Source organism: Staurois parvus, unplaced genomic scaffold (assembly GCF_062004578.1).
Source record: "Staurois parvus isolate SC_StPar_1 unplaced genomic scaffold, SC_StPar_1.0 ptg000301l, whole genome shotgun sequence".
NCBI classification, from domain to species: Eukaryota; Metazoa; Chordata; class Amphibia; order Anura; family Ranidae; genus Staurois; species Staurois parvus.
The window spans coordinates 265,104-290,245 of NW_028318097.1; the positions used below are offsets into that span (position 1 = coordinate 265,104).

Here is a 25,142-nt window from a genome sequence, read left to right on the forward strand (position 1 = left end):
AAAAAAGACTTTTCAAAAACTGGCTGTGTGTTTTGTATTTACTTTGCACTTTTTTTTTGGTGAATAAGTAGTGGTACTATGTACCCCAGTACTCATTCACATGGGGGGATGGATAAGGGGTCCCTTTACTCCTTAACAACCAGCTAAAAAAATAATCTTTAACTATAGTATGCCTGCCAAGTCCCTTATTCAAACTATCACATGTCTATGATGTCATCGATTCAAACAGCATTTCAAGCACCAAACTTTTCCATGAGGATCAGTAACATCACTCACACCTTCAAGAAGTGTGAGAAGCCAGAACCAAGGTAGCTAAATATATTTTTTTGGAGAAACATAATTTACAGGGCAGTAAAGTGGACCTCCAGGAAGTGTCAGAAGCCGGGACCAAGATAAATAAATATATATATATATATAATTTTTTTTTTAGAAAAAAAATAATTTACAGGAAAGTAAAATGGACCTTTAGGCATTACAGATCTTAGTGATGTGTGGTATTGAAATATTTTTCAGTAAACTTACTGTGAGATAAAATAAGGAGAGGTGTTGAAATAACTCATCCCCTCTTATTGGGTTGAGCAGATTAGGTCTCCTCTGGTCCTCTCTGGTTGCTGTTCCTTGTGTTTAAGGGAAGACTTTGTACTGGAGGGTGATAACCTTTCCTCCAACACAGCAAATTGTAGACGTATCTCTTACACTCGGAGAATGTAAAATAATAGATAAGAGGATCCAGACAACAGTTGATGCTGCTGATACTGACACAGAGGATGTAGGGAATATACAGAGAGCGATCATAATTCTCATACAACTTCACATAGTTAATTAAATAGATGACATTGGTGGGGCCAAAACAAAGGACAAACACACTCAGCACAACCACGGTGAGGCGGATAGCTCGTGACCTCTTATGTGTGCGATCAAATTTTGATCTGCTGAGACTGCGGATGATTCCAATGTAACAGAAAGTTGTAATGAATAATGGTAAGAAAAAGAAAAGTGAGATAAGAGAGATGAAATAGTAAAAATAGAACTTAAGATCTTTACCAAAGTACTGAATATCATGACATAATGTGATATTTAGGTTAGAAAATTTCCAGGCTTGATCTGTTATGAGAAGAGGCACAGTGCTGGCCAATGAGATGACCCAGATGACACCACACACCAGCCAGGCTCGGGTCACTGTGCGCCAGGGGAGAGATCGCACCGGGTAGACTATGGCCAGGAAACGGTCCACGCTGATACTTGTCATGAGCAGCATGGAGCAGTACATGTTCCAGTAAAATGCTACGGTGACAAAGCGACACATTCCTTCTCCAATGAGCCAGTTAGATCCCAAGAATCGGTAGGCAATATAAAAAGGTAGGATGCTAACAAAGAGGACATCTGCAGTGGCAAGGTTCAGCATGTAGACCACTGCCGGCTTCCTGATTTTCACCAGGAACATGACGATCGCCATGATATTGAGAGGAAGAGCCACCAGGAACACAACAGTATAGATCGATGGGGCAAGCCTGGTCACAGTCCAATGTGTGAATGCAGTACTTAAGTATTTATCTGAGATAAGAAAAGTAAAACACAATATTAGCATAAATAAATGAACCAGATATGTTTATCTTTTCTTTAAAGAGGAACTCCAGTTTAAACATCTAAATAAATAGCTAATTAAATTATAAAGAAAAAAAAAAACAGGAATTTAGACTTGCCTGTAACTTCCACATTTTAGAGTACATTACAAGATACAGGCAACTTATTCATTCACCATGGGTTATTGGCTCATATCTTCAGGTGATTGGACGCTATCATGGAGAGTTGGGGGGGTGCCCTGTACTGTATTCCAAATTTTCAGGTAAGTCAAAATTCCTCTTTTAGTCATACAGTATAGGACACAGACAACTTATTCAGACACAATGGAACATCCCAAAGCAATAAATTAAAGAATGGGCAACAAGTAGGCAATCAAAGCCCCCAAAAACAACAGGGGTACATTTCACAGTGCTGCTACAATAACATTGTGGCCAAAAGTTGCATGTGCAGATTGGACATTAACCTGGTAAAACTTTGAAAAGTATGAATAGAAGGCAAGGCAACAGCCTTACAGAGTTGGGCAACAGAAACGTGGTGTCTAAAGGCCCAGGAGACTCTGAAGATCTGTACTGGAGGGTGTATGTTTTAAAATATATACTCTTGTAATCAAAATCAACAAAAAAAGTGGCCATTTGCCATTGCAAAGTGCACAAATCACTGATGAGGTGGGTAAATAGGAACATATAGACAGGCATCTTGGATGTTCATGGATGCCGTGTGTTCCCTTTGTCTCAAAAGCAAACACTGCACTTGCAGATTCCATGAAAAATGTTGGAATGTGAGGGGATTTGTTGAGGAATTTACAGTCCAGGATAAAACAGATACCTCAATTGGGTTTTGGTACCATAAAGAGGTTTGATTTAACCATTTCCCATCTGGCTCATGTACATAAACGGCCGGAAGGGAGCAGTGCAGGAGCGGGTTGCCATTCATAAATGATACCAGCATTTTCAAGCTGTGTGCGCTCTCTGGGAGCAAACGGCAATGGGATCCGGTGCCCGCTGCGTCTGGAGGACATAGCGGAACACCGATTGCTGTACAGGACCTCTGTGTGAGGTCCGGATCATGTGATCACTGATTGGCCAATCAGTGATCTCATGAATAGTAGTAACCAAAATGTCACATCTGACATCATTTCTTACTACTAGTGAATTCTGTCACCATGAGAGATCACATTGTACAAGGCTATTCACAACAGCCATGTACCATGTGACAAGCTATGACCAATCACAGCTCTCACGGTATTTTTCAATGGCTGCAAAAATGCAGCCAGAGAGGAGGAGAAATGATTGCGTTTACAGCCTTTATGGGTGTAAAAGCAATCAGCGTAAAAAAAAATCTTCATAATCCCCCACAAGTAGTACAGTGTCACTATGATGACACTGTACTGCTAGGGTGACAGTATGTTAAAAAAAATTAAAAAAACATCAATAATAATATAAAAAAATAAAAAATGTAAAAAAAAAATTAAAAAAATATATTTGGTTATAAACTAATTTGGGTTATTTTTTTTTTTACTAAAATGATAACCAAATACAATTTGGCCAAAATGTATGAAGAAACATTATTTATTTGCAAAATGTTATAAGAAAAACACTTTTTTCAAAATGTTTGGACTTTTTCATTTATATAGCAAAAAAAATAAAAATCCCAGTGGTGAATAAATACCACCAAAATAAAGTTTTATCTGTCTCAAAAAATGCTAAAAAATTCATATGGGTACAGTGTTGCATGACCGCACAATTGTAATTCAAAGTGTGATAGCACTGAAAGCTGAAAATTGGCCTGGGGGGAAGGGGGGAAAGTGTCAGGACATGAAGTGGTTAAAGAGATATCATTAACAAATATCTCAAAGGTGACACAGAGGTCCCGTACGACGATTGGTGTTCTGCTGTGTCCAGAGGACACAGCGGGCACCGGATCGTGGTGCTGCGCGCTCCCAGGGAGCACAAGCAGGGGGCGGGGAGGCCATTTACAAACAGCCACCCGACCCTGCACTGCCACCGTCCAGCCATTTATATACAACGGCAGGACGACGGGAGGTGGTTAATGCTTGTACAGTAGAGGTTTCTCATAACTGAGGCCCTCCAGTCCCCTTATTAACTTTCTTGCCCTTCTCTGGACTCTCTAAAGTTCCAACGTATTCTTCCTGAGGATTGGTGACCACAACTGGATGGCATATTCAAGATGTGACCAGACCAGAGATTTTCAATGTGGTAGAATTATAGTTGTATGTCTCTAGTAAATACCCTTTTTTTTTTTAAAGAATTCTTTATTGGGTTTTATTGTATACACAATATCAACCAGTGATAACTTCCAAAAGTATATCATGACAACATAACATTAATGAAAGTGAAACCAAGTTGACCAAAGCAAGACGTATGATATTACAATACTGACACTTCCATGGTCCCTAAGATGAAGAGAATAGTAATAGCTTATAGTAGGAGCATCAATATAAGAACTGTGAAGATGGTAAAGTAGAGTAGTTCTGCCTTGTGGGCCAACAAAGTGGGTAAGTAATGTGCGGAGAGTTGATTGTAGCAGAATCCACATTGTTTAGGTGCGGACGTAAAAAAATAGGGAGGGAAGAGAACGTATGAGTTGAGAGTAGAGGAACATAGAATAAACTAGGAGAGAGAAAGAGGAAAGAGGGATGAGCAAGGTAGAACTTCCCCTAGAAGTCATTATTTAGATATCACAGATCACAGAGTAGGACCAGAGGGTGGACTAGAGTTCTATAGTGTAATGTGCATTGACATGATATATTGTGAAATAGAGTAGACTACTGCAAGTCTTCACCAATTATTAATCATTAAAGGGAGGGTGGTTAGTCAATGACTAGAGAAGGAGGTGAGAGAAAAAGAAAAGAGACTTGAGTGCCTAGTAGAGGTAAGAGAGCAGCAAAGAAGAAATAAATCCTGCCTGTTAAATCTCACTTATACATAGACCAAGCAGAAACAAAACTATATGACAGCTTCTGTCTTTTATATCCTGAGTCATGACTGTTGTGCCTTGAAGAAGGATCTGTTGCTCTGGAGCAGGAAATAACCGTGAAATGTAGATTCTCCACTTTCGGTTGCAGTACTCCTCTCTGTGGTTGTGAGATGAAATTAATAGATTGAGCCGGTCCAAGCGGAGGAGAGAGTTAAGTTCTAATTTAACCTCTGAGATGGTTGGTGGAAAAGTTGAGACCCATGTTTTCAGTATGACTCTTCTCGCTGCCAACAGGCAGGTTTACAGCCATGGTTTGATAGCCCGAAATGTGATGAGCTGAGCTGAGGAGATTCCTGAAGTCGGTAGATCCAAGTTGCCAAAAAGAAGAGGTAGGGAGTCTTTCGGTAGTTGAAGAGTGGTGATGAAGGTTATAAAGCTGAGTAATTGACTCCAAAAGTAGATATTGATTTGCATGTCCATAATCTGTAGTGTAGCAAAGGTTTCTAGTGTCCACATAGCGGGCAGGTAGAAGCAGAGGGATTTGCTCTTAGGTACAAACAAGGCATATAGGCGTGGTGCATGATCTTGAATTGCTGCTCACGCCAGAACTCATTTGAGTTAAATACACATGTGGTGTTAAAACCGGTAAGGATTTGATCAACTGTGAAGGCATTATCAAAGTCTCTAATCCAAGAGGTAATAGGATTGGAAGTTTCTAGAGGTTTTGTATAGTATAGATTTAACGGACCGTAGATATTTGATATCTTGTACTTTTGGTTTCTGACTAAGATTTCTATCAATGATGTGCTAAAGCGAGTAGACTTAGTCGGTGCCACCGAGTTCATGAAATTCCATACTTGTAGTATATACAAAAAATGGCGGTAGGGTAGATTGAAAGAAGTTAGAAGTTGTTGAAGAGAAAGAGGGGAGCCAGAAGAGACATCAAACAGTTGGCATACCAATCTTAAATTCTGATCATACCACATTTCATATGCTGCATGATTCTGCGGGACAGAAAATGAAGGGTTATGATGTATAGGAAGGAAACAAGATAGCCAAGGGGAGACTCCCAATTTATGCCTAACCTCTCTCCATGTAATCAAAGTGTCGCGTATGAGTGGATTGTGTTTCAGGTGAGGTGGGAGTGAGTTAGGGTTCGAATGTAAAAGGGCCATGAGATGAAACGGATGAACCATGGCGGATTCAAATTGATAGTTAGAGTAGTTGGATAAGTGGAGCAGCCAATCTATACAGACACGTAAAATGCATGAGAGATTATAAGTTCGGATATTGGGAAGACCAATTCCCTTGTGAGTTTGATTCCCTTGCCTTGTGAGTTTGATTATATCCGTATGTTTAAGCAATAGGGAGATGGTTTGAAGGGGATAGAGCAGTTTTGGAAAGCTCACCATCTTAAAGAGGTGGACTCGTCCCAGGAATGATAGCGGCAGGTCTTTCCACATCTCCGATTCTCCTGTGATTTTTTGAATTGTCGGCAGAAAGTTCAGCGAGTAAAGGGACAAGGCAAGTTTCCCTATTTTAATACCTAGATATATAATATAGCTTGAGGTTATTTTGAAGAGCGAATTTTGAGCCCACGTAGGAGTACGTGCATGGTACAATGGAAGGACTTCACTTTTCGTGAAATTGACTCGAAGACTCGATCATTGTCTGAAGGCCGAGAAAGTGGAGTGTAGATATGAAAAATCTAGAGTTGGATTGGATGTAAATATTAGTATGTCATCAGCGAACAGCGCCAAACGCAGCTCTTGTTGTGCAATGTGGACACCATGTAGTTGAGAATAAAATAATAAGAAGCGGGCTAACGGTTCCAAAGCTAGATTGAATAGCAAAGGGGATAAAGGACATCCTTGCCTTGTTCCTTTATGACGTTTTATGGGGTTAGAAGTTAAACCTATTACCTGTGCCGTGGGTGCTGAATACATAGCTTGGATTAAATGTGTGAAAGGACCGGAAAAGCCGAATTTGTGTAAGACTAACTGAAGCCACTTAAAACTGACATGGTCAAAGGCTTTTTCGGCGTCGAGAGAGATAATCGCTAGATCTTGACGTGGGTTAACCTTTGCGTGGTGTAAAACTGTCAAAACTTTGCGTATTTTCGATGCAGCTGAACAACCCTGTATGAAGCCTGCTTGCAAGGGGTGAAGAGAAGGTAGAATAGTAGCCAAGCGGCTAGCAATAATTTTAGAAAGAATTTTTGCATCTAAATTTAAAAGGGATATCGGCCAATATGAGCCCGGATCGGAGGGGTCTTTGTCTTTTTTTGCTATTAATTTGATATGGGCTTGGAACGCTGATGGGAGATATGCCCCTCCCTCTTGTATGGATTGAAAAACCGTTTGTAGAGTCGGGGAGAGGGTTTTGGACATGAGTTTATAAAATTCTGAAGTGTATCCGTCAGGGCCAGGAGCTTTGCCATTTGCTAAAGATTTTATAGCCATTTGAATATCCGACTGCGATATAGGTGCGTTTAAGGATTGGAGTGATATGGGGTCTATTTGAGGGAGATTGACATTGGCCAGAAAAGAAGTGGCTTTTGATTGGTCGATGGGATCAGGGCCATACAATTTCGCAAAAATATTTTCTAAAATAGTTATGATTTCCTCTGGGGAGTGTTTTAATATACCCTGGGAGTCTTTCAAAGAGGTAAAATGTGTAGGGGTAAAGGGCTTCCGGCACAGGCGGGCCAACAGTTTACCTGGCTTATTTTAAAATTTATGGTAATGTAGGTCGAGGTAGGATTGATGGATAGATTCCTGGGCAGCCGCTCAAGTATCGAATTGATGCTTAGCATCCGTCCAAGCTTTTCTGTGTTCGTGGGTATTAGAGTCCGCTAAAATTTTTGGAGTCTGCCTAAGGTGATTGCTAGCTTTGGTGAGGTTATAGGTGAGTTTTTTCTTGTAAGCAGATGTAAATGCAATGATTTTACCATGTAAGACCGCTTTCCCCATTTCCCAGAATAAATTTGGATTGGATATGTGGGGTGCGTTTGTTTCTTGAAAGTCCGTCCAGGTGTCTCAGAGCTGTCGAGACAACTTCTGATTGTCTGCAAGAAATGCAGGGAACCTCCATATTCTTGGGTGTTGTCTGGTGTTTAAAAAATTGAGGGAAATGGAGATAGGAGAGTGGTCCGAAATAGCGATATCATGAATGTCAGAGGATGTGATGTGCTGTAGAACAGTAGAGTTGCAGAAAATATAGTCGATTCTAGAAAGGGAGTGGTGTACAGGAGAGTAGAAGGTGTAATCCTTGCCGCCTGGATGGGCCAAGCGCCAGATGTCAGTGAGTTGCAGTGCTTCTACGAAATTGTGAAGCAATGTAGGTGTTGAGTGGGACACCTGCGAGTGGTGTAGAATATGATCACGTGCTCTAGATTTATCCTCCAGTTCATTCATGTATGTATTAAAATCACCTCCTATTACCAGAGGCAAATGGAGGTAGTCTTACAGCTTCATGGACAAATCCTGGAAGACTTGTCTAGTTGGGGAATTTGGGGCATAAATACTAGTGAGGACCAGGGATTGGGAGCACATCCGAATATGAGCCGCTATGAATCTTCCCGCTTTGTCTGCGTCTATAGAGACAATTTCAGGGTTAAGCCGTTTGTGTATAAGAATGAGCACTCCTGCCTTGTTATTAAGTGAGGGGGAGCCTAGAACTTGTCCCACCCAAAGTTTCTTCATACGGATAAAATCAGATTGAGTCAGATGAGTTTCTTGAAGTAACGCTACATCTGTTTTAAGCCACCGAAGATGGCGAAGGATAGCCATGCGTTTTTGAGGTGATCTCAAGCCCTTGATATTCCATGAAAAAATGCATGTCATTGTGTCAAAAGTGGTATGGTGCAAAAAATAGTGGAAGACTTACAGTTCTGCTAGGTGGAATCTTCTAGCTTCACATAACTGTCCAGGCTTATGTGTGTTGGTGTTGGCTTCTGGGGAAGAGGGTAGTCTCTGGAAAAAAGTGAGGAAAAGGGACAGAAAAGAAGGAAAGAGAAATAGAGAGCAAAGACCCAACAGGGGCCTATCTGTGGATCAAAATAAACAATAAACCGTAACAATAAAGTGGACTTCACATAAACCCGCATGCTGTTCCTATACTACGACTAGCGTGACCCGGAATAACAAGAGAAAAGAACCTTCATCAAGGGACATGTTAGATTTGCTGAGAGGAGATCCCTCCGGCCATAAAAAATGCCAGGGGGGAAGAACTCAGCAATCCCAACAGCCAAAGTGGCGCTTTGGTCAGAGCAAGGCACATATGTCAGCAGAACAAACAGATGTATGCATATTCTGTTAGGCAAAGCAACTGGTTCAACTCAAAACCACGTGAAAAGTTTGTCACTAACATCTTGTATTAGTGATCGTAAGCATCCCGTAAGGTAAATTCTTAGTTCTTGAAATTTAGAAGAGTGATGAGCAGATTAGACGATGGGAGAGGAGGAGGTAATCCCAAAGAATTATTAGATGAAGGCCCTGTCATTTAGAAGAAAAATTAATGCGATGCCGCTTAGGAGGATCTTTGCAGGGGCTGCGTTGATCTCTGGGGCCGGATGTACGGGCAGGATGACGTGGAGACGATATGACATCAGTGTCCATCAGTGTATCTTGTAGATATTGATTGGCTTCCTCTGGGTGGACAAAAGATTTGGTATCGCCAGAAGGTGTAGTGAATCTAAGAGTAGCCATGTATACCAGTGTAAATTTAAGCCCTTGTTGGTAAAGCATGGTGCATATTTGCTGGAATGCCTTTCGCTTACGTGAGACTTCCTGCGAATAATCAGTGAATAAGAGCAATTTGTGACTTTCTATCTGCAGGGAGCGAGAATTGCGAAAAGAATTGAGGATGGCCAGGCGGTCAGCATAGTTAAGGTATTTGACGATCACTGAGTGTGGCGTGCGCCGTTCATTAGAAGGTGACCCTAGGCGATGAGCTCTCTCTACCTGGCATGAAGTGGCTAGTCCCAGGGCTGTGGGAATACGCACTGAACATAGTTCTGGAAGCGCTCCTGAGGTATAAGATTCTGGAAGGCCTACAATACGTAAATTATTTCTGCGTGAGTGGTTTTCTAAGTCATCCAATTTGTCCAAAATGCTTTGATGTGTACGATTGGTTTGAAGCGTGCCTGCTTGCAACAATTGGACCTCATCTTCTAAGTCTGAAATACGTTGCTCCGCCTCAGATAAACGTTTGGATTGGTCACTCAAATCTTTTCTATGCTGATCAATTCCTGTAGCAACTGCGTTGTCCACAGCCTGTGTAATATTAGGCAGCAAACTAGAGGCGACTGCCTGTGCAATTTTTTCATAACAGTCTGTGGGACTACAAGTGCCAGAGGGGATGCCTAGGGCTGGTAGTGGTGTTGCAATGTGTTCATGCATACCTGAGCCAGTGTCCTTCCCTGAATCAATTCCTGTGTCCATGCTGCAGCATGTATCGGTGGCCATCTTGGCTGCAGGAGGGGGAGAGCCACATCCCTCTCCCCTCGTGGCGGGGTCTGAGCCGGTCAGTGCTGGCAACAGGTATTTCTCCATGACAGAGGGTTAATGCACGGGTCGAAGGGGGACCTCCTGAGCTGGTCTGCGGGAGTCCCCGATGCAGAACCAGAACCGGAAGTCCTAAAATACCCTTTTAATGCATGCTGATATTCTTCTAACTTTGCTTGGTGCAGCTTGGCATTGCATTCTTTTGCTGAGCCTATGATCTACTAGGACCCCCAGAACTTTTTCCATCTTGGATTCTTGCATTAAACCTCATTTGCCATGTAGTTTTCCCATAAGTTTTTACATCCTGCTGTGGTAGAGTCAGCACAAAAAGGGCCCACAGGTAGATTGGCAGCAGCACCAGATGTGGTTGTTCAAAGGATAGGCACGAGTTGTCTGCTTTAGTAAAACATCTAATCACTTCACTGAGTAAAATGGATGAGAAAACTTATTACCAGAAACTGTCATATAATCCACTGAAAGATCACATAATTTAATAACTACGTGTAAAGTAAATGGAAATACCATAAACAGCGCTCTCAGCCCTCAAATACACTTAAATTACATTTAAAAAATATTAACAAATGTATATATATAAATAAACATATAAAAAAGGAAAAAGAAACTGCCACCAAATAAAGTGCCAATATTGTGCCAAAGAAATAAAAAACAAACTCAGGAAAAAAGTCCACTAAGTGTAGTCCATATATATAAATCTTTCTTCAATAAAGATATATTCTCACAATCGTGAATTATTCTGTGCTCAACACCCCATCAAAGTGCTAACTCACCAGATGCTGGTGATTAATCAGTATAACTTTCAAATATCAGTGGATGTGGAAAATTCAGCAGCATAACAATTGCACCAAATTATAATCATTCATCAGATGGTTGATCCCATTATACTCCGTCATGGTAAATATAATCCATATGTGGATAAATAAAGAACACTCGCCATAGCATAATAACATTTGACTATTTATTCAGTCAAATTCCCCCCTTAAAACCAAAATCACAATATGCAAGTTAAAAAACAGCCTTTAATAATATGAATACGTCTGCAGCCTGCAACAAACAGTCTCCAGCTCCCATAGTGGCGTCTCACCAGCCGTACTCAGAAACAGATGACATGGTTGCAATCACATGGTCTGGCCACGTGGTAGTGGCGTACGCGATGACATCACTGCTTGATCACGCCCTAATGTGTTTCATCACAGGACTTCGTCCGAGGGTGTGATCAGCAGTCAGACATACAGACTCTTATAGAGCCACTCGTACTCCCATAGGTTGGCTTTAATTGATGCACTACCGACCTCTAATGAATGAGCACATGATGGCATATTATTATTTATATTATTATTATTGTAATACAGGATTTATATAGCGCCAACAGTTTGCTCAGCAGGAGATAATACAGCAACAATACAGTTCAATACAAGAGGGATTTGAGGGCCCTGCTCCTTGGAGCTTAAAATCTAGGAGGGAGGGGCTAGTGGTACAAAAGGTAGTAACTGTGGGGGATGGACTGGTTGGAAGAGTAGAAGATTCCAGTATTAGCTGAGGGGATTATCGGCTTTCCTGATGAGATAGGTTTTCAGAGAACGCCTAAAAGTGAGCATAGTAGGCGATAGTCTGATAAATTAGGGTAGAGAGTTCCAGAGGATGGGGGAAGCTCTGGAGAAGTCCTGGAGTAGAGCATGGAAGGAGGAGACAAGGGAGCTAGAGAGCAGGAGGTCTTGCAAGGAGCAGAGAGGACAGTTTGGGTGATATTTAGAGACAAGATCGGTGATGTAATTTGGGGCAGAGTTATAAATGGCTTTATACATTATTGTTAGTGTTTGAATTTGATCTGTTGGGCAATGGGAAGCCAGTGGAGGGATTGGCAGAGAGGGGTGGAGGACACTGAGTGGGTCTAGTGGAGAGATTGGCAGAGCTGGGTGGCAGATACAGAACGGTTAGTAAGGTGGATGATTCTGGCAGCAGCATTCATGATAGACTGAAGAGGGGATAGCCTGCAATGAGGTAGGCCCATGAGGAGGGAGTTAGAATAGTCAAGGCGAGATATAAACAGGGAGTGAATAAGTTGCTTAGTGGTTTCCGAGGTTAGGAACGGGCGTATCTTGGAGATGTTGCGGAGGTGAAGTCTACAAGATTTGGACAGTGATTGGATTTGGGGCTGAAAGGACAGATGGGAATCTAGGATTACACCTAGTACCCTGGCATGAGGGGAGGGAATGATGATTGTGTTATTGATCTTGATGGAGAAGTCAGGGGAGGGGGCACGGACTTGGGGGGAATATTAAGAGCTCAGTTTTGGAAAGCTTGAACTTTAGGAAGTGGAGTGACATCCATGCCGACATGTCACTTAGTAGGTTAGTGATACGAGAGGAGACTGAAGGGGTGAGGTGAGGGGTAGAAAGATAGATTTGTGTGTCATCAGCATAGAGATGATACTTAAAGCCATGGGAGTTTATCAAGTGACCAAGGGAGGAGGTGTAGATGGAGAAGAGTAGGGGTCCAAGGACAGAACCTTGAGGGACCCCTACAGAAAGAGGGAGTGAAGAGGAGGAAGCAGCATTATAGGTAACTCTGAAGGAGCGCTGCGATAGGTAGGAGGAGAACCAGGAGCGAGCAGAGTCTCTGAGGCCAAGAGAGGTCAAGTAGTAAGAGTATGGAGTAGTGGCCATTGGTTTTAGCAGTTAATAGATCATTAGTGAGTTTTAGTAGGGCAGTTTCCGTGGAGTGGAGTGAGCGAAAGCCAGACTGTAAAGGGTCAAGAAGGTTGTTGTCGGTGAGGTGGGAGCTCAGGTGATTGTAGACTAAGCGTTCTAGGAGTTTAGAGGTAAATGGCAGCAGGGAGATGGGTCTTAAGTTGTTCAGAATGGTGGGGTCTAGGAAGGGCTTTTTAAGTATGGGAGTGATGTGCGCATGCTTTAGAGGGGAGGGGAAGGCACAGAAGAGAGGGAAAGATTGAAGATGTGAGTGAGGGAGCATAGAATGGAAGAAGAGGGTGACCGTAGTAGTTGTGAGGGGACAGGATCCAGGGGGCAGGTAGTGAGACGGGCTTCTGAGAAAACCTTAGTGACTTCTTTGGTAGTGGCAAGGTCAATAGAGGAAAGTGTTGAGGGAGGTTTAGTATAAGGTATGCTAAGTGGGATGGATGTCTGTGCAGTGGAGATGCCCCTACGAATTGTGTCAATCTTGTGTTTGAAATGATTTGCAATCTTGTGAGCAGTGAGTGAGGTACTGGGTGGGGGTGGAGGTGGAGAAAGTAGAGAGTTAAAAGTAGGGAAAAGACGACAAGGACTGGATGACAAGGTATTAATAAGAGTGACAAAGTAGGCTTGTTTGGCAGCATGAAGGGAGGAATTGTATGTTAAGAAAGCAGATTTATATTGGGTGAATGCTTGCTGAGATTTTGTTTTATGCCACAATCGCTCCAGCGCTTGACTATGTAGTTTAAGATTTCTGGTGTGGTCAGTCTGCCAAGGTTGTAATGGTCGGGGCTGATGCTTCATGTTGTTAGAGGAGCAAATGAGTCTAATGCGGATGAAAGCGAACTGTTATAGACAGCAGTGGCCAGGTCAGGGCAGGACAGGGGAGAGATTCTGTCATAGAGTTGGTCAGTTGCAGAGTGGAAAGGAGCCGGGTTCAAGTTGTGAAGGTTTCTGCGGGTAATTGTTTGCTGCTTGGAGGGATAGGTGTTTGAAGACGAGGAGACTGTGAAGGTGATGAGATTGTCATCAGAGAGAGGAAAGGGGGTGTTTTTGAGGTTGTAGGGAGTGCAAAGACGGGAGAAAACAAGGTCTAATGTGTTCCCATCAGAGTGAGTGGAGGACTGTATACACTGTGCTTTTTTTTTTTTAATTTAAATATTTATTCAATTTTTCATGTTAATACAAAAGCCCAAAAAGGGAGATAATTCTCATACAAATAGACATTTATAACATTTCTAACTTTCCCTCACTAAAAACTCTATTCTTTCCCATCCCACTACCCCCCCTTCCCACCCCTCGTCCCCCCTCCTCCCCCTCTGCAGACTCTAGCCCATTCTACTCTCTTGAGGCTTATTGATTTTTTGCTAACATCCTAATTCATATTTTCCCATATTTCTCTTTCAATCCTGCTCTTTCCCACTTTTCCCATCTCCTAAAATAAACTCTCATCCTATCTTCCTGCATATGGTATGATCTTTCCATTCAACCTATCTGGTTTACTCTGTTAATCCAGTCTTCCTCCTTCGGTACCTCAGCCTTCCCCCAATACTTAGGTATCAACCCTTTCGCCGCATTCAAGAAGTACCAAATACCTGAATCTTTATATTTATTTACAGATGTCTCCACATTGTGTAGGAGGCACGTCGTTGGGTCCAACCCTATGTCAATTTCAGTTATTTCTTTAATCAGTTTGACTATTATCTTCCAAAAAGCCTGGATTTTCGGACATTCCCACCACATGTGAAACACCGTGCCCATCTCTCCACATCCTCTCCAACACATATTTGAGTTTTCCCCATTCATCTTGTGCTCTACACTCGGTGTAATGTGCCATCGTGTCAAACACTTATAATTAACCTCAACCTCTCTCATACTAACATTATCGTGTATCAATCTAAACATCTTTCTCTGTCTATCTTCATCAAACCCAACTCCCATATCTCTTTCCCATTTTGTGATAAAAATTAACTTTGTGTTTGTGTCTAGTTCTGTGAGTATTCTATACACTTTTGAAATACCGTGCTTCCCATCCCTTCGTGTCTCTAACAACCTTTCAAACATATTCCACTCCTGTTTTATTCTCAGGGGTTTCGGTAGATTTCCAATAAAACATTTCAATTGATGATATTTTCACTCATCTATTCTAATAAAAATATCTCCCTTCTTCTCCATTAAATCTTTAAGTGATCTCAGTTCCCCCTCCACCAAAACATCTCTCAGTTGGGTATCCTCCTTTCTAAATCATCTCCCTGATATCTTATTCTTTCCCGGGGGAAAGTACTCGGTATTTGTAAGAGGCATTAATATAGAATTAAATTCCCATTTCATGTTTTTGTGTAAATTATCCCATACCCTAAGAACATTTAAAGTGTAGATACTTGTGCTTTCTTTAATTCCCCTGAACTGTGGTGGGACCCATATCATCTGGTTCAATCTAATGCCACTAAGATCATTTTCAATTGTTACCCAACTTTTCCCCTTATGGTTAAATGTCCAGTCATATATTCTTGCTAAAACCACTGCTTTATAGTATCTCTTGACATCAGGTAGACCCAATCCCCCTTTCTCTTTAATCCTACTCAATGTTTCATATGCTATTCTGGGTTTTTTATTCTTCCATATGTATCTTGTTAACATTTTTTTCATTATCTTAAAGAAGGCTTCTGGAATTTTAATTGGTACCATTTGAAATCTATACAGTATTTTAGGCATAATTACCATTTTGACTAGGTTTATACGTCCTATCCAGGATGGATTTCCTCCTTCTAGTCTTTTTAAATCTTCCCTGATCTCATTTATCAAAGAGATATAGTTTAATCTATATAAATGCTTAGATGAGGCAGTGAGTTTTATTCCTAGGTATTTTATCTCTTTTGCTCTCCATATAAAGGGGAATTCTTTTTGTAGTTTTTCTTTTTCATTCTTTGATATATTAATGTTCAGGATCTCTGTTTTCGTTGGATTAATTTTTAAATTTGATAGTTCACCGTACTCCTTCAGAGTCTTCATTATATTTGGGAGAGTTATTCGGGGATTCCCCACATAGAACAATAAGTCGTCCGCAAAGGCCGCTACTCTGTGTTCTATGGATTCTATCTGAATTCCCTTTACCGATCCACTATTTCTTATTATTGACAACAGAGGTTCGAGTGACAATACATATAGCAGGGGGGACAGTGGGCAGCCTTGTCTTGTACCATTAGACATTCCAATGTGTTCTGATCTCTCCCCATGATTGCAGTAGGCTGCCTATATAATTTACTTATCCACTCTCGCATTCTATCACCTATCCCCAGCACTTTTAAGTTGTCCATCATAAAGCCCCAGTCCACTCTATCAAATGCCTTCTCTGCATCAATTGACAAGAGCACCACCGGGGCTTTCCCTTTTCTACTTTTCTGAATAAGCATCAGGGTTCTCAAGCCATTATCTCTACCTTCTCTCCCCGGCACAAAGCCCACCTGGTCTCCATGGATCCATTCAGGCATCAGATCCCTCAACCTGTTTGCTAACACCTTTGCATACAGTTTAGTGTCAGTGTTCAATAATGAGATAGGCCTATAGCTGGAGCACTGAGATGGATCTTTTCCCTCCTTGTGTATAAGTACTACATGGGCCTGTAGGGATTCTCTCCTAACTTCCAACCCACCTCCCAGAGCATTCATATATTTCTCCAGCTTGGGTAACAGTACTTCACTAAATTTCTTATAGTACTTAACTGTATAGCCATCCGGGCCTGGGCTTTTTCCCCCCCCTGTGCTTTTTAATGCTATTTTAATTTCTTCCTGGGAAATTTCTGCGTCTAGGGCGTTCAACTGTGCTTCACTTAGTTTTGGTAATCCCGCATTTTTTAAGTATGTCATCTTTTTTTTTTTAATTTCCTCTTGAACTTCTTTTAGAGAGCCTTGGGGACTAATATTATATAACTTTTTGTAATACTCCGTAAACACTTTAATAATCTCTTTATTTGAGTGGACCAACCCCCCCTTTGAACTTTTTATCTTTTCTATATAGTTCCTATTTTTCTTTTTATTCAAAGCTCTCATTAGATATCTTCCTGGTCTGTCTCCCCATCTATATCTCTCATTCAAAACCCTGTTGTATACTCTTCTCTTCTCCTCATCCATCAACCTCTCTAGCTCATCTTTTTTGTCCAATAACTTCTGTCTCGTATCTTTTGTTATTTTCTTCTTATGTATCTGCTCCAAGTCCAATATTTCTTTTAATAGCCCACTGACCCTCTCTCTTCTTTCCTTTTTCTTCCTTGCTCCTACCGCAATCAAGATTCCTCTTATGAATACCTTATGGCTTTCCCAGACTGTAGCTATCGATACTTCCTCTGTTTCGTTCTCCTTAAAGTATACCTTAATCTCTTTCTCAATTTTCTGAACTACGTCCTCATCCAGAAGAAGAACCTCATTTAACCTCCACCCTAATCCTCCTGTCCACCTTCTTCCCCATCCCATTTTCATTACGACCGGAGCATGATCCGAGAACGTCCTTGTCTCTATGTCGATTTTAACCAGGTGATCTATAAGTTGATGGTCTATTAAGATGTAATCTAATCTCGAGTATATCTCATGTGCATTAGAGAAGAAGGTATAGTCTCTGTCTTTCATATGCGTTATTCTCCAGGTATCCACTAGTTAATATTCATGCATCACTTTTTTCAAAGCTCTCAGAGACCTACTCCCCTCTCTTTGCACAGAAGAGGTATTATCCTTTTGTGGGTCCATACAGAAATTTAGGTCTCCAGCTACTATCAAACGTCCTTTTTTAAATTCCATTAATTTTTTCAACAGACCCTTCATATACACCTCCGGGTTTTTATTAGGGCAGTATATATTGGCTAAAGTACACTCTATCCCCTGAAGTCTACCTTTTAAGAATAAAAACCTCCCCTCCGGGTCAGTTCTTCTATCCTCCAGCTCAAATCTCATATTCTTTGCCAAACCTATTGCAACCCCTTTTGCTCTTTTAATTGGAGAATCTGCATAGTACCATATTGGATAGTGTTTGGATTTCAATTTCACGTTTGCCTCTATCTCAAAGTGCGTCTCCTGTAAAAATACCACTGACGTAGCCCTATGATGTAACTCATTAAACAACCTAAATCTCTTCCCTGGACAACTCAGCCCATTCACATTATAGGTTATAAACTGTATTTCTTCCATCATTCCCAATTAACTCCATCTCTCTTCCAGATTGCCTCTTCCTCTTTATCCCTTCTGTCATGCTGAGTATTAACCCAATACCTCCTCCCCTCCCTCCCTCCCACCCAACTCCCATCCCACCCAACTCCCATCCCCTCCCCCCTCCCTCCTATTTTCCCAACCCGCCCCCCTCCCTCCCCCCCCCTCTTTTTAGGCCTATTGATTGCCTACCGATCATTTGTGGTAATACTAACCACTTTTGATTTAATCTATGGGGAAAAAACTCCAGCCATGGACAGCTTTCCGCCCTCCCCCACCTCCCCTTTAACCCCTAAGTCCTACCAAAATATCTCAATAACAGTGGTTTGAGAACGGCAGGGGCAAGGCGGAGAGAGACAGGAGGTAGAGAGAGAGAGAGAGAGAGACTAAAAAAAAAAAAAAAAAAAAGGAAAGGGTCTATCTCTCTTCCTCTCCCCCTACCCCTCCCTCCCCCCGCCCCCCCCACCAACCAATTGCCAGTCCTCTTTTCTTTTCGTTCTAATTTCCCGGTGTTCTTCTGCCCAGCCAGAAATCTCCATTCTTTGTAGTTTGAGTCTGTCGCAAAAATTTTTCAAATCTTCTGGGAACCTAAGATATGCTGTAATTCCATTTCTCCATCCTATTAGGCACTCAGGGGTCCCCCATCTATATTGCACCTTTTGTTCTTTCAATCTTTCCAATAGAGGTCTAAGGGTTCTCCTTCTCCATAAAGTCTCTGGTGACAAGTCCGCATATATCTGTAAGTCCTTTCCTTCGTACATAATTACTGCTTTTCCCTTTATCCTCTTCCAAATTTTATCTTTATCTAGGAATTCACAAAATTTGACAAGTATATCTCGTGGCCTATCCTTTCCCGAATTTCCTTGGAATTTTCCTTGTCTAAAAATTCCTTCTATTTTAGTTTTTTCCATATTAGTACTGTCCATTATGGAATTCAATATTTTACAGACCACCTCTTGCAAATTTTCTCCTTTTGAATTCTCTGGGACCCCACGTATTCTAATATTTCTCCTCCTATTCCTATTTTCTTGTATCTCAGCCTTATAGAGCAGTTTTTCTTGGGCTTTCCCCATGTTAATTATTTCTTTTTCCAATTCGGCAATAATTTGGGACTGATTTTTAACTTTTTCCTCCGTTTCTTCCACTCTCGCCAAAAGGTGTCCCAAATCATTTTGAATATTTACAATTTCTTGTTTTATTGTTTTCTCAGATCTTTGAACATTCTGCCATTTCTTTTTTGTTTGGTATTTGTAGCTCTGTCTCCATCTCTATATTAGCCGATATTTGTTGGCTGCTAATGTCAAGGCCTAGTGATAGTCTAGGGCTACTTTCCAGGCTTAGATCTATTTCACCTTTTCCACTTTTGCCCTGAGACCTTTCTGGGGTTATATTTCCCTGGGAGGTGTATTTTTTGATAGTACCAGTCTGAGTCCCTTTTAGCCCACTTCTTTTTGCGCTTTTATTTTTCATTCTTCTATTGCTCTTATTCTTCTTTATAGGCTCAGGGGTTAAGGAGAGATAGTTATTAATATATACGTCACAACTTATCCACTCATTTGATTTTCAAGCTTTTCATTCGTCTTTCCTCTTCTCCTTTCCACTCCTTTACATTTCCCATTCAAGGGGATCCCCTCTCTTCTCTCACACACTGCCTCTCCCAACAGCCCACAAGAAGCACGTTATTTATTGAGACTCGGTCAGAGTCACTCACCCTGCTCGTATCTCTCTTCTTCTCGGGGTCCGACCAGCAATTCTCTCTGTCCTTCAGCTGGGCAGTGTGTTCATTTTAGGGGTTTCTCCAGAAAAATCCTCCTTCTTTCTCTCTCCAAGCCCCCGTGTCTCTCCTCCTTCAGAAGCAGGGCTCAGAGCAGTGGGCCAACCAACAGGGCCCCAAACAATGGACCGACCAGTATGACTCCCAGTAGTTTAGCAACAGTCAAGGTCTCAGCCAATAAGCCAGCAGACAGAGCACCGGGTAGGAACCGGCTGACAGGACTCTGGGCACTGGGTTAAGATGCAGAGCTCCGAGCAGTAAGGCTACCAGCAGGGCACCAGACTCTCAGCGCTAAAACAGGGGACCAGGTATTGGGTCGGCAACCGTGCTCCAGGGAGTAAGTCCGCAAGCCGAGCAGCTCCTCTCTCTCTGCACCAAACACCGGCCGGCTTCCTGGTTTCCCAGTGGTGCTTAGCGGCCGGCCACGTGGCTACACCGCTCCACCTTATCTCCCCGCAGCCCGACACACCTTCACCCCGAGCACTGCAGCCAGATCCCGTCTCACGGGTCAGCTCTCCATCCATCCAAGGGGGACCACCGCACCACAACTCCACATCACAGGTAGGGGTTTGGGGAGGTGGGTGAAGGAGCTTGCCCGAGAGCTCCTACATCGGGCTCTCGTCAGCCGCCATGGTTCTGTATACACTGTGCTAATGCAAAAGATGAGGTTATGTTGAAGAGTTGGGATGTAGCCGGGTTGTTGACATTAATAGGGATGTTAAAATCTCCGAGAATGATAGAGGGTAGTTCAGAGGAGAGAAAGCAGGGTAGCCAGGTGGAGAAATCATCAAGAAAGCGTGACACAGGTCCAGGAGGCCGATATACCACTGCAGTCCTCAGAGAAATGGGAGAAAACAGCCGGATGCAGTGAGTCTCGAAAGAAGAGAAGGATAGAGAGGGAGGGTTAGGGAGGACTTGAAAGGCGCTCAGTGGGGATAGAAGCAAACCAACCCCACCACCTTTCCAACCGCTGGGTGTGGGTGAATGGGTCCAGAGGAGGCCTCCATAGGAAAGTGCTGCGGGAGAAGAAGAATCTGCTGCTTGGAGCCAGGTTTCTGTGATTGCTAGTAAGTTAAGGGAGCAGGAGACAAAAAGGTCATGGCCAGAGGTGAAATTATTACAGACAGAGCGGGCATTCCAGAGCGCACATGTAAAAGGGAGGGTGGTTAAATTGAGGGGATTGTGGCTATTCCTGGAAGAAAGAGGACACCTGGTGTGGGGGTGAGATAGTGGAGGACCAGGGTCTGGGGAGATATCCCCAGAGGTTAGGAGGAGGGTGAGGAAAGTCACATGGGAGCGGGATGTATACAAGCACGCATGCCTTCCAGTCCTGGTGTTTGGGTCAGCAGGAGAGTGAAGTATCAGCAGGAGGTTATGAGAGCAGTGGTAGGGAGATGGTAGCAGTGAGGGTGAGACGTACAAGTTTTGAGGTGGAGCAGAGGAGTAAAGAAATTAGATTTTGGGAACGCAGGAAAGTAACATGAAAAGGAGGAGTAGAGGGAACATATTAAAAAGGTACACGGAGTGGGACTCAGACTTGTAAGAGATGTTTCCCAGGGTGTTTGCTTGCAGTCTGTTTATCATGCAGTAGAGTTATATACTCTACTGATTTGCCTAAATAGACCTATTATCAGGAGGGGACCAAGCAATTACTCCCTATTACCATCTTGTGTTCAAACAACTAATTGGTAATGCAAAAAAACGTTAAAAGGTGACTAACAATTACATAATGATTAGAACTTATATGACAAATCACAGGTAACAAAATGAGATCAGCATCACTCCCTTTAATAGATTGCTTCTAATCTCAGCTTGTTACCTGTAACGGACCACCTGACAGCACCTCTATAAATCCTCTGATAGAGCCTCCCCAGAGTGCGGAGTCTAAGTACCGGAACACTTGTTCACCAGGGCCCCTGATGGTGGGGATGGACTTGAAGCGCTCCGGGACCAGGTCGCAGCTACCGGGTATCTCTACCAGAGGTAGAGGAGTCTGCCAGAGGCTCCTGCGGGTTAAGAGTCTGATGTGAGGGAGCCCGGGGATCCCTGAGGGATGGATGGATGAGCAAGATCAGAGTCAAACAGGCCGTGTCAGTAACTAGCGGGTCGGTGCGGTACAAGACGGTAGGCAAGGGATAGTCAGGTCACACGCAGGGTCAATACCAGAAGATCAGATCTATAAGGGAGCATCCAGGAGCAGAGTCAGGCAAGCCAAGGGGTCAGGACAGGAGAAGGCAACAAGGTCAGACAATCCAGATCAGAGTACTCACAACACAGGCAACAGGATACGCAAAGACCATTTGGCAACAAGTGTCTGTGCAGGGCTGGTTTAAGTAGCCCGACCTGCACCTGACAGGCGCAGCCTAGGTCCTAGTGCCTGCCCAGTACTGTCATAGACGACGGGTGCGCCTGGGTCCTGGTGCCCTCCTGCCTGCATGTCTTGACAGACACCTACGCATGTGTAGACCCATGCGTCGCGATGGTCCCTGACATTACCTGTATGAAAGACACCTGGTAGCCACAATCCTGCTGAATGATAGGGGATCAAATACTTATTTCCCTTATGAACATGCAAATCAGTGCATCATTTGTTAGACATGCATTTCCTTTGATTTTTTGTTGCTATTCTGTCTCTCAGTGTTACAATACACCGAACATTCGATTTTTAGACTGATAATTTCTTTGTGAGTGGGCAGACATTCAAAATCAGCAGGGGATCAAATACTTATTTCCTTCACTGTATGTTGACACAGAGATTTATAGCAAAGGGATATGAACAACAATTTATAGAATATGAAAGAGATAAAGTAAGATCTTTGGACAGAGCTTCCCTGCTGTTAGATAAACATAAGGTGGATGATATGATGCAAGGGGTACCAGTGATTGTGGATTATAATATCCAGTTTGAACAAGTGGAGCATATTATCAGGCAATATTGGCCCATACTTAAATTGGATAAACATTTTAGTTCTGTTCTTTCAGATACACCAAGGTTTATATGTAAAAAAGTCCGTACTTTGAGGGATAAATTAGTGCACAATGTAGTGGACCCCCGAGAGAATTAGGATTCACTTTCTTCAAAGGTAAATGTTTTTTTGCCTGTGGACGGTGTTATAGCTGCACTAGGTTTAAGAAAAACTATAAAAAAGAGAGGTTTTTTAGTAGCTCTACAACAGGGAGGGAGTATTGAATTAAAGATTTTGCCACACCCTGTCTGCCTTTAGGCGATCTTTGAAAACTCACTTATTCAGGGAAGCCTACCCCTCCTCCACCTAAGAATTGTACCTGGATCACCTCCATCAGATCATCCCCCGCAGCTATCATGTTTTGTACCACCTCCCCTTTCCTTTAGATTGTAAGCTCCACAAACAAGGCCCTCCTATTCCTTCTGTACTGAAATGTATTGTAATTGTACCGTCTCCCGTTATATTGTAAAGTGCTGTGCAAACTGTTGGCGCTATATACTGTAAATCCTGTATAATAATAATTAGAGATGAGCGAATCGAAGTATCCGAAGTGGAATTCGAGTCGAATATTGGAAAAATTTCGTTTCGCGCCGAATCCGAAAAATAGCCTAATTCGGACGCGCGAATCGAAATTTTTCCGAAAATGGCGGCTGACATGTGCGGCGACAGAGCGGGGATGTCTGGGAAGGCGCGCAGACAAGGCGCGCTGACCCATAATGCATTCCTCAACGACATGTGATCGCATCAGCCAATCAGCAGCCAGCCAGCCAGCACTGTGTAATGGTCGAGCTATAAATAGCGGCCATTTTGGAATTCTTCATTTGCCTGCAGTCATTGAACAGAGGCAGACCGCTCTGTATTAGGGACAGGGACAGAGTTAGGGCCACAGAAACGATACTTGGGGACAGAGAAACGATACTTAGGGACAGAGAACTATTACTCAGGGACACAGAATTGTTAATTAGGGCCACAGAATCGTTACTTAGGGACAAAGAAACGCTAGTTAGGGCCACAGAATTCATACTCAGGGACAGACAGAATTGTTACTGAGTGCCAGAGAATTGTTACTTAGGGCCACAGAAACGTTATTAGGGCCACAGAATTGTTACTCAGGGACAGACAGAATTGTTACTGAGTGCCAGAGAATTGTTACTTAGGGCCACAGAAACGTTATTAGGGCCACAGAATTGTTACTCAGGGACAGACAGAATTGTTACTGAGTGCCAGAGAATTGTTACTTAGGGCCACAGAAACTTTAGTTAGGGCCACAGAATTGTTACTCAGGGACAGACACAGAATTGTTACTGAGGGCCACAGAACTGTTACTTAGGGCCACAGAATTGTTACTCGCACAGACACAGAATTGTTACTCGCACAGACACAGAATTGTTACTGAGGGCAACAGAACTGTTACTTAGGGCCACAGAATTGTTACTTGCACAGACACAGAATTGTTACACAGGGACACAGAATTGTTACTGAGGGCCACAGAACCGTTACTTAGGGCCACAGAATTGTTACTTAGGGCCACAGAATTGTTACTCGCACAGACACAGAATTGTTACTCGCACAGACACAGAATTGTTACTGAGGGCCACAGAACTGTTACTTAGGGCCACAGAATTGTTACTCGCACAGACACAGAATTGTTACTCAGGGACAGACAGAATTGTTACTGAGTGCCAGAGAATTGTTACTTAGGGCCACAGAAACTTTAGTTAGGGCCACAGAATTGTTACTCAGGGACAGACACAGAATTGTTACTGAGGGCCACAGAACTGTTACTTAGGGCCACAGAATTGTTACTCGCACAGACACAGAATTGTTACTCGCACAGACACAGAATTGTTACTCAGGGCCACAGAACTGTTACTTAGGGCCACAGAATTGTTACTCGCACAGACACAGAATTGTTACTCGTACAGACACAGAATTGTTACTGAGGGCCACAGAACTGATACTTAGGGCCACAGAATTGTTACTCGCACAGACACAGAATTGTTACTCAGGGACAGACAGAATTGTTACTGAGTGCCAGAGAATTGTTACTTAGGGCCACAGAAACGTTATTAGGGCCACAGAATTGTTACTCAGGGACAGACAGAATTGTTACTGAGTGCCAGAGAATTGTTACTTAGGGCCACAGAAACTTTAGTTAGGGCCACAGAATTGTTACTCAGGGACAGACACAGAATTGTTACTGAGGGCCACAGAACTGTTACTTAGGGCCACAGAATTGTTACTCGCACAGACACAGAATTGTTACTCGCAAAGACACAGAATTGTTACTCAGGGCCACAGAACTGTTACTTAGGGCCACAGAATTGTTACTCGCACAGGCACAGAATTGTTACTCAGGGACAGACAGAATTGTTACTGAGTGCCAGAGAATTGTTACTTAGGGCCACAGAAACGTTATTAGGGCCACAGAATTGTTACTCAGGGACAGACAGAATTGTTACTGAGTG

At 42.7% G+C, this 25,142-nt stretch overlaps 1 protein-coding gene across 1 annotated transcript in view; it reads right to left on the bottom strand.

Moving 5' to 3' along the window:
- Window positions 1-470: 470 nt before the first annotated feature.
- LOC149457847 (uncharacterized) overlaps window positions 471-25,142 on the bottom strand; it is a 192,233-nt gene continuing 167,561 nt past the window's right edge. Inside the window, 2 exon segments of the mRNA XM_089683085.1 lie at window positions 471-640; window positions 643-1,554. Of these exon segments, the coding sequence (XP_089539211.1) occupies window positions 567-640; window positions 643-1,554 (986 nt within the window). The 3' untranslated portion in view covers window positions 471-566.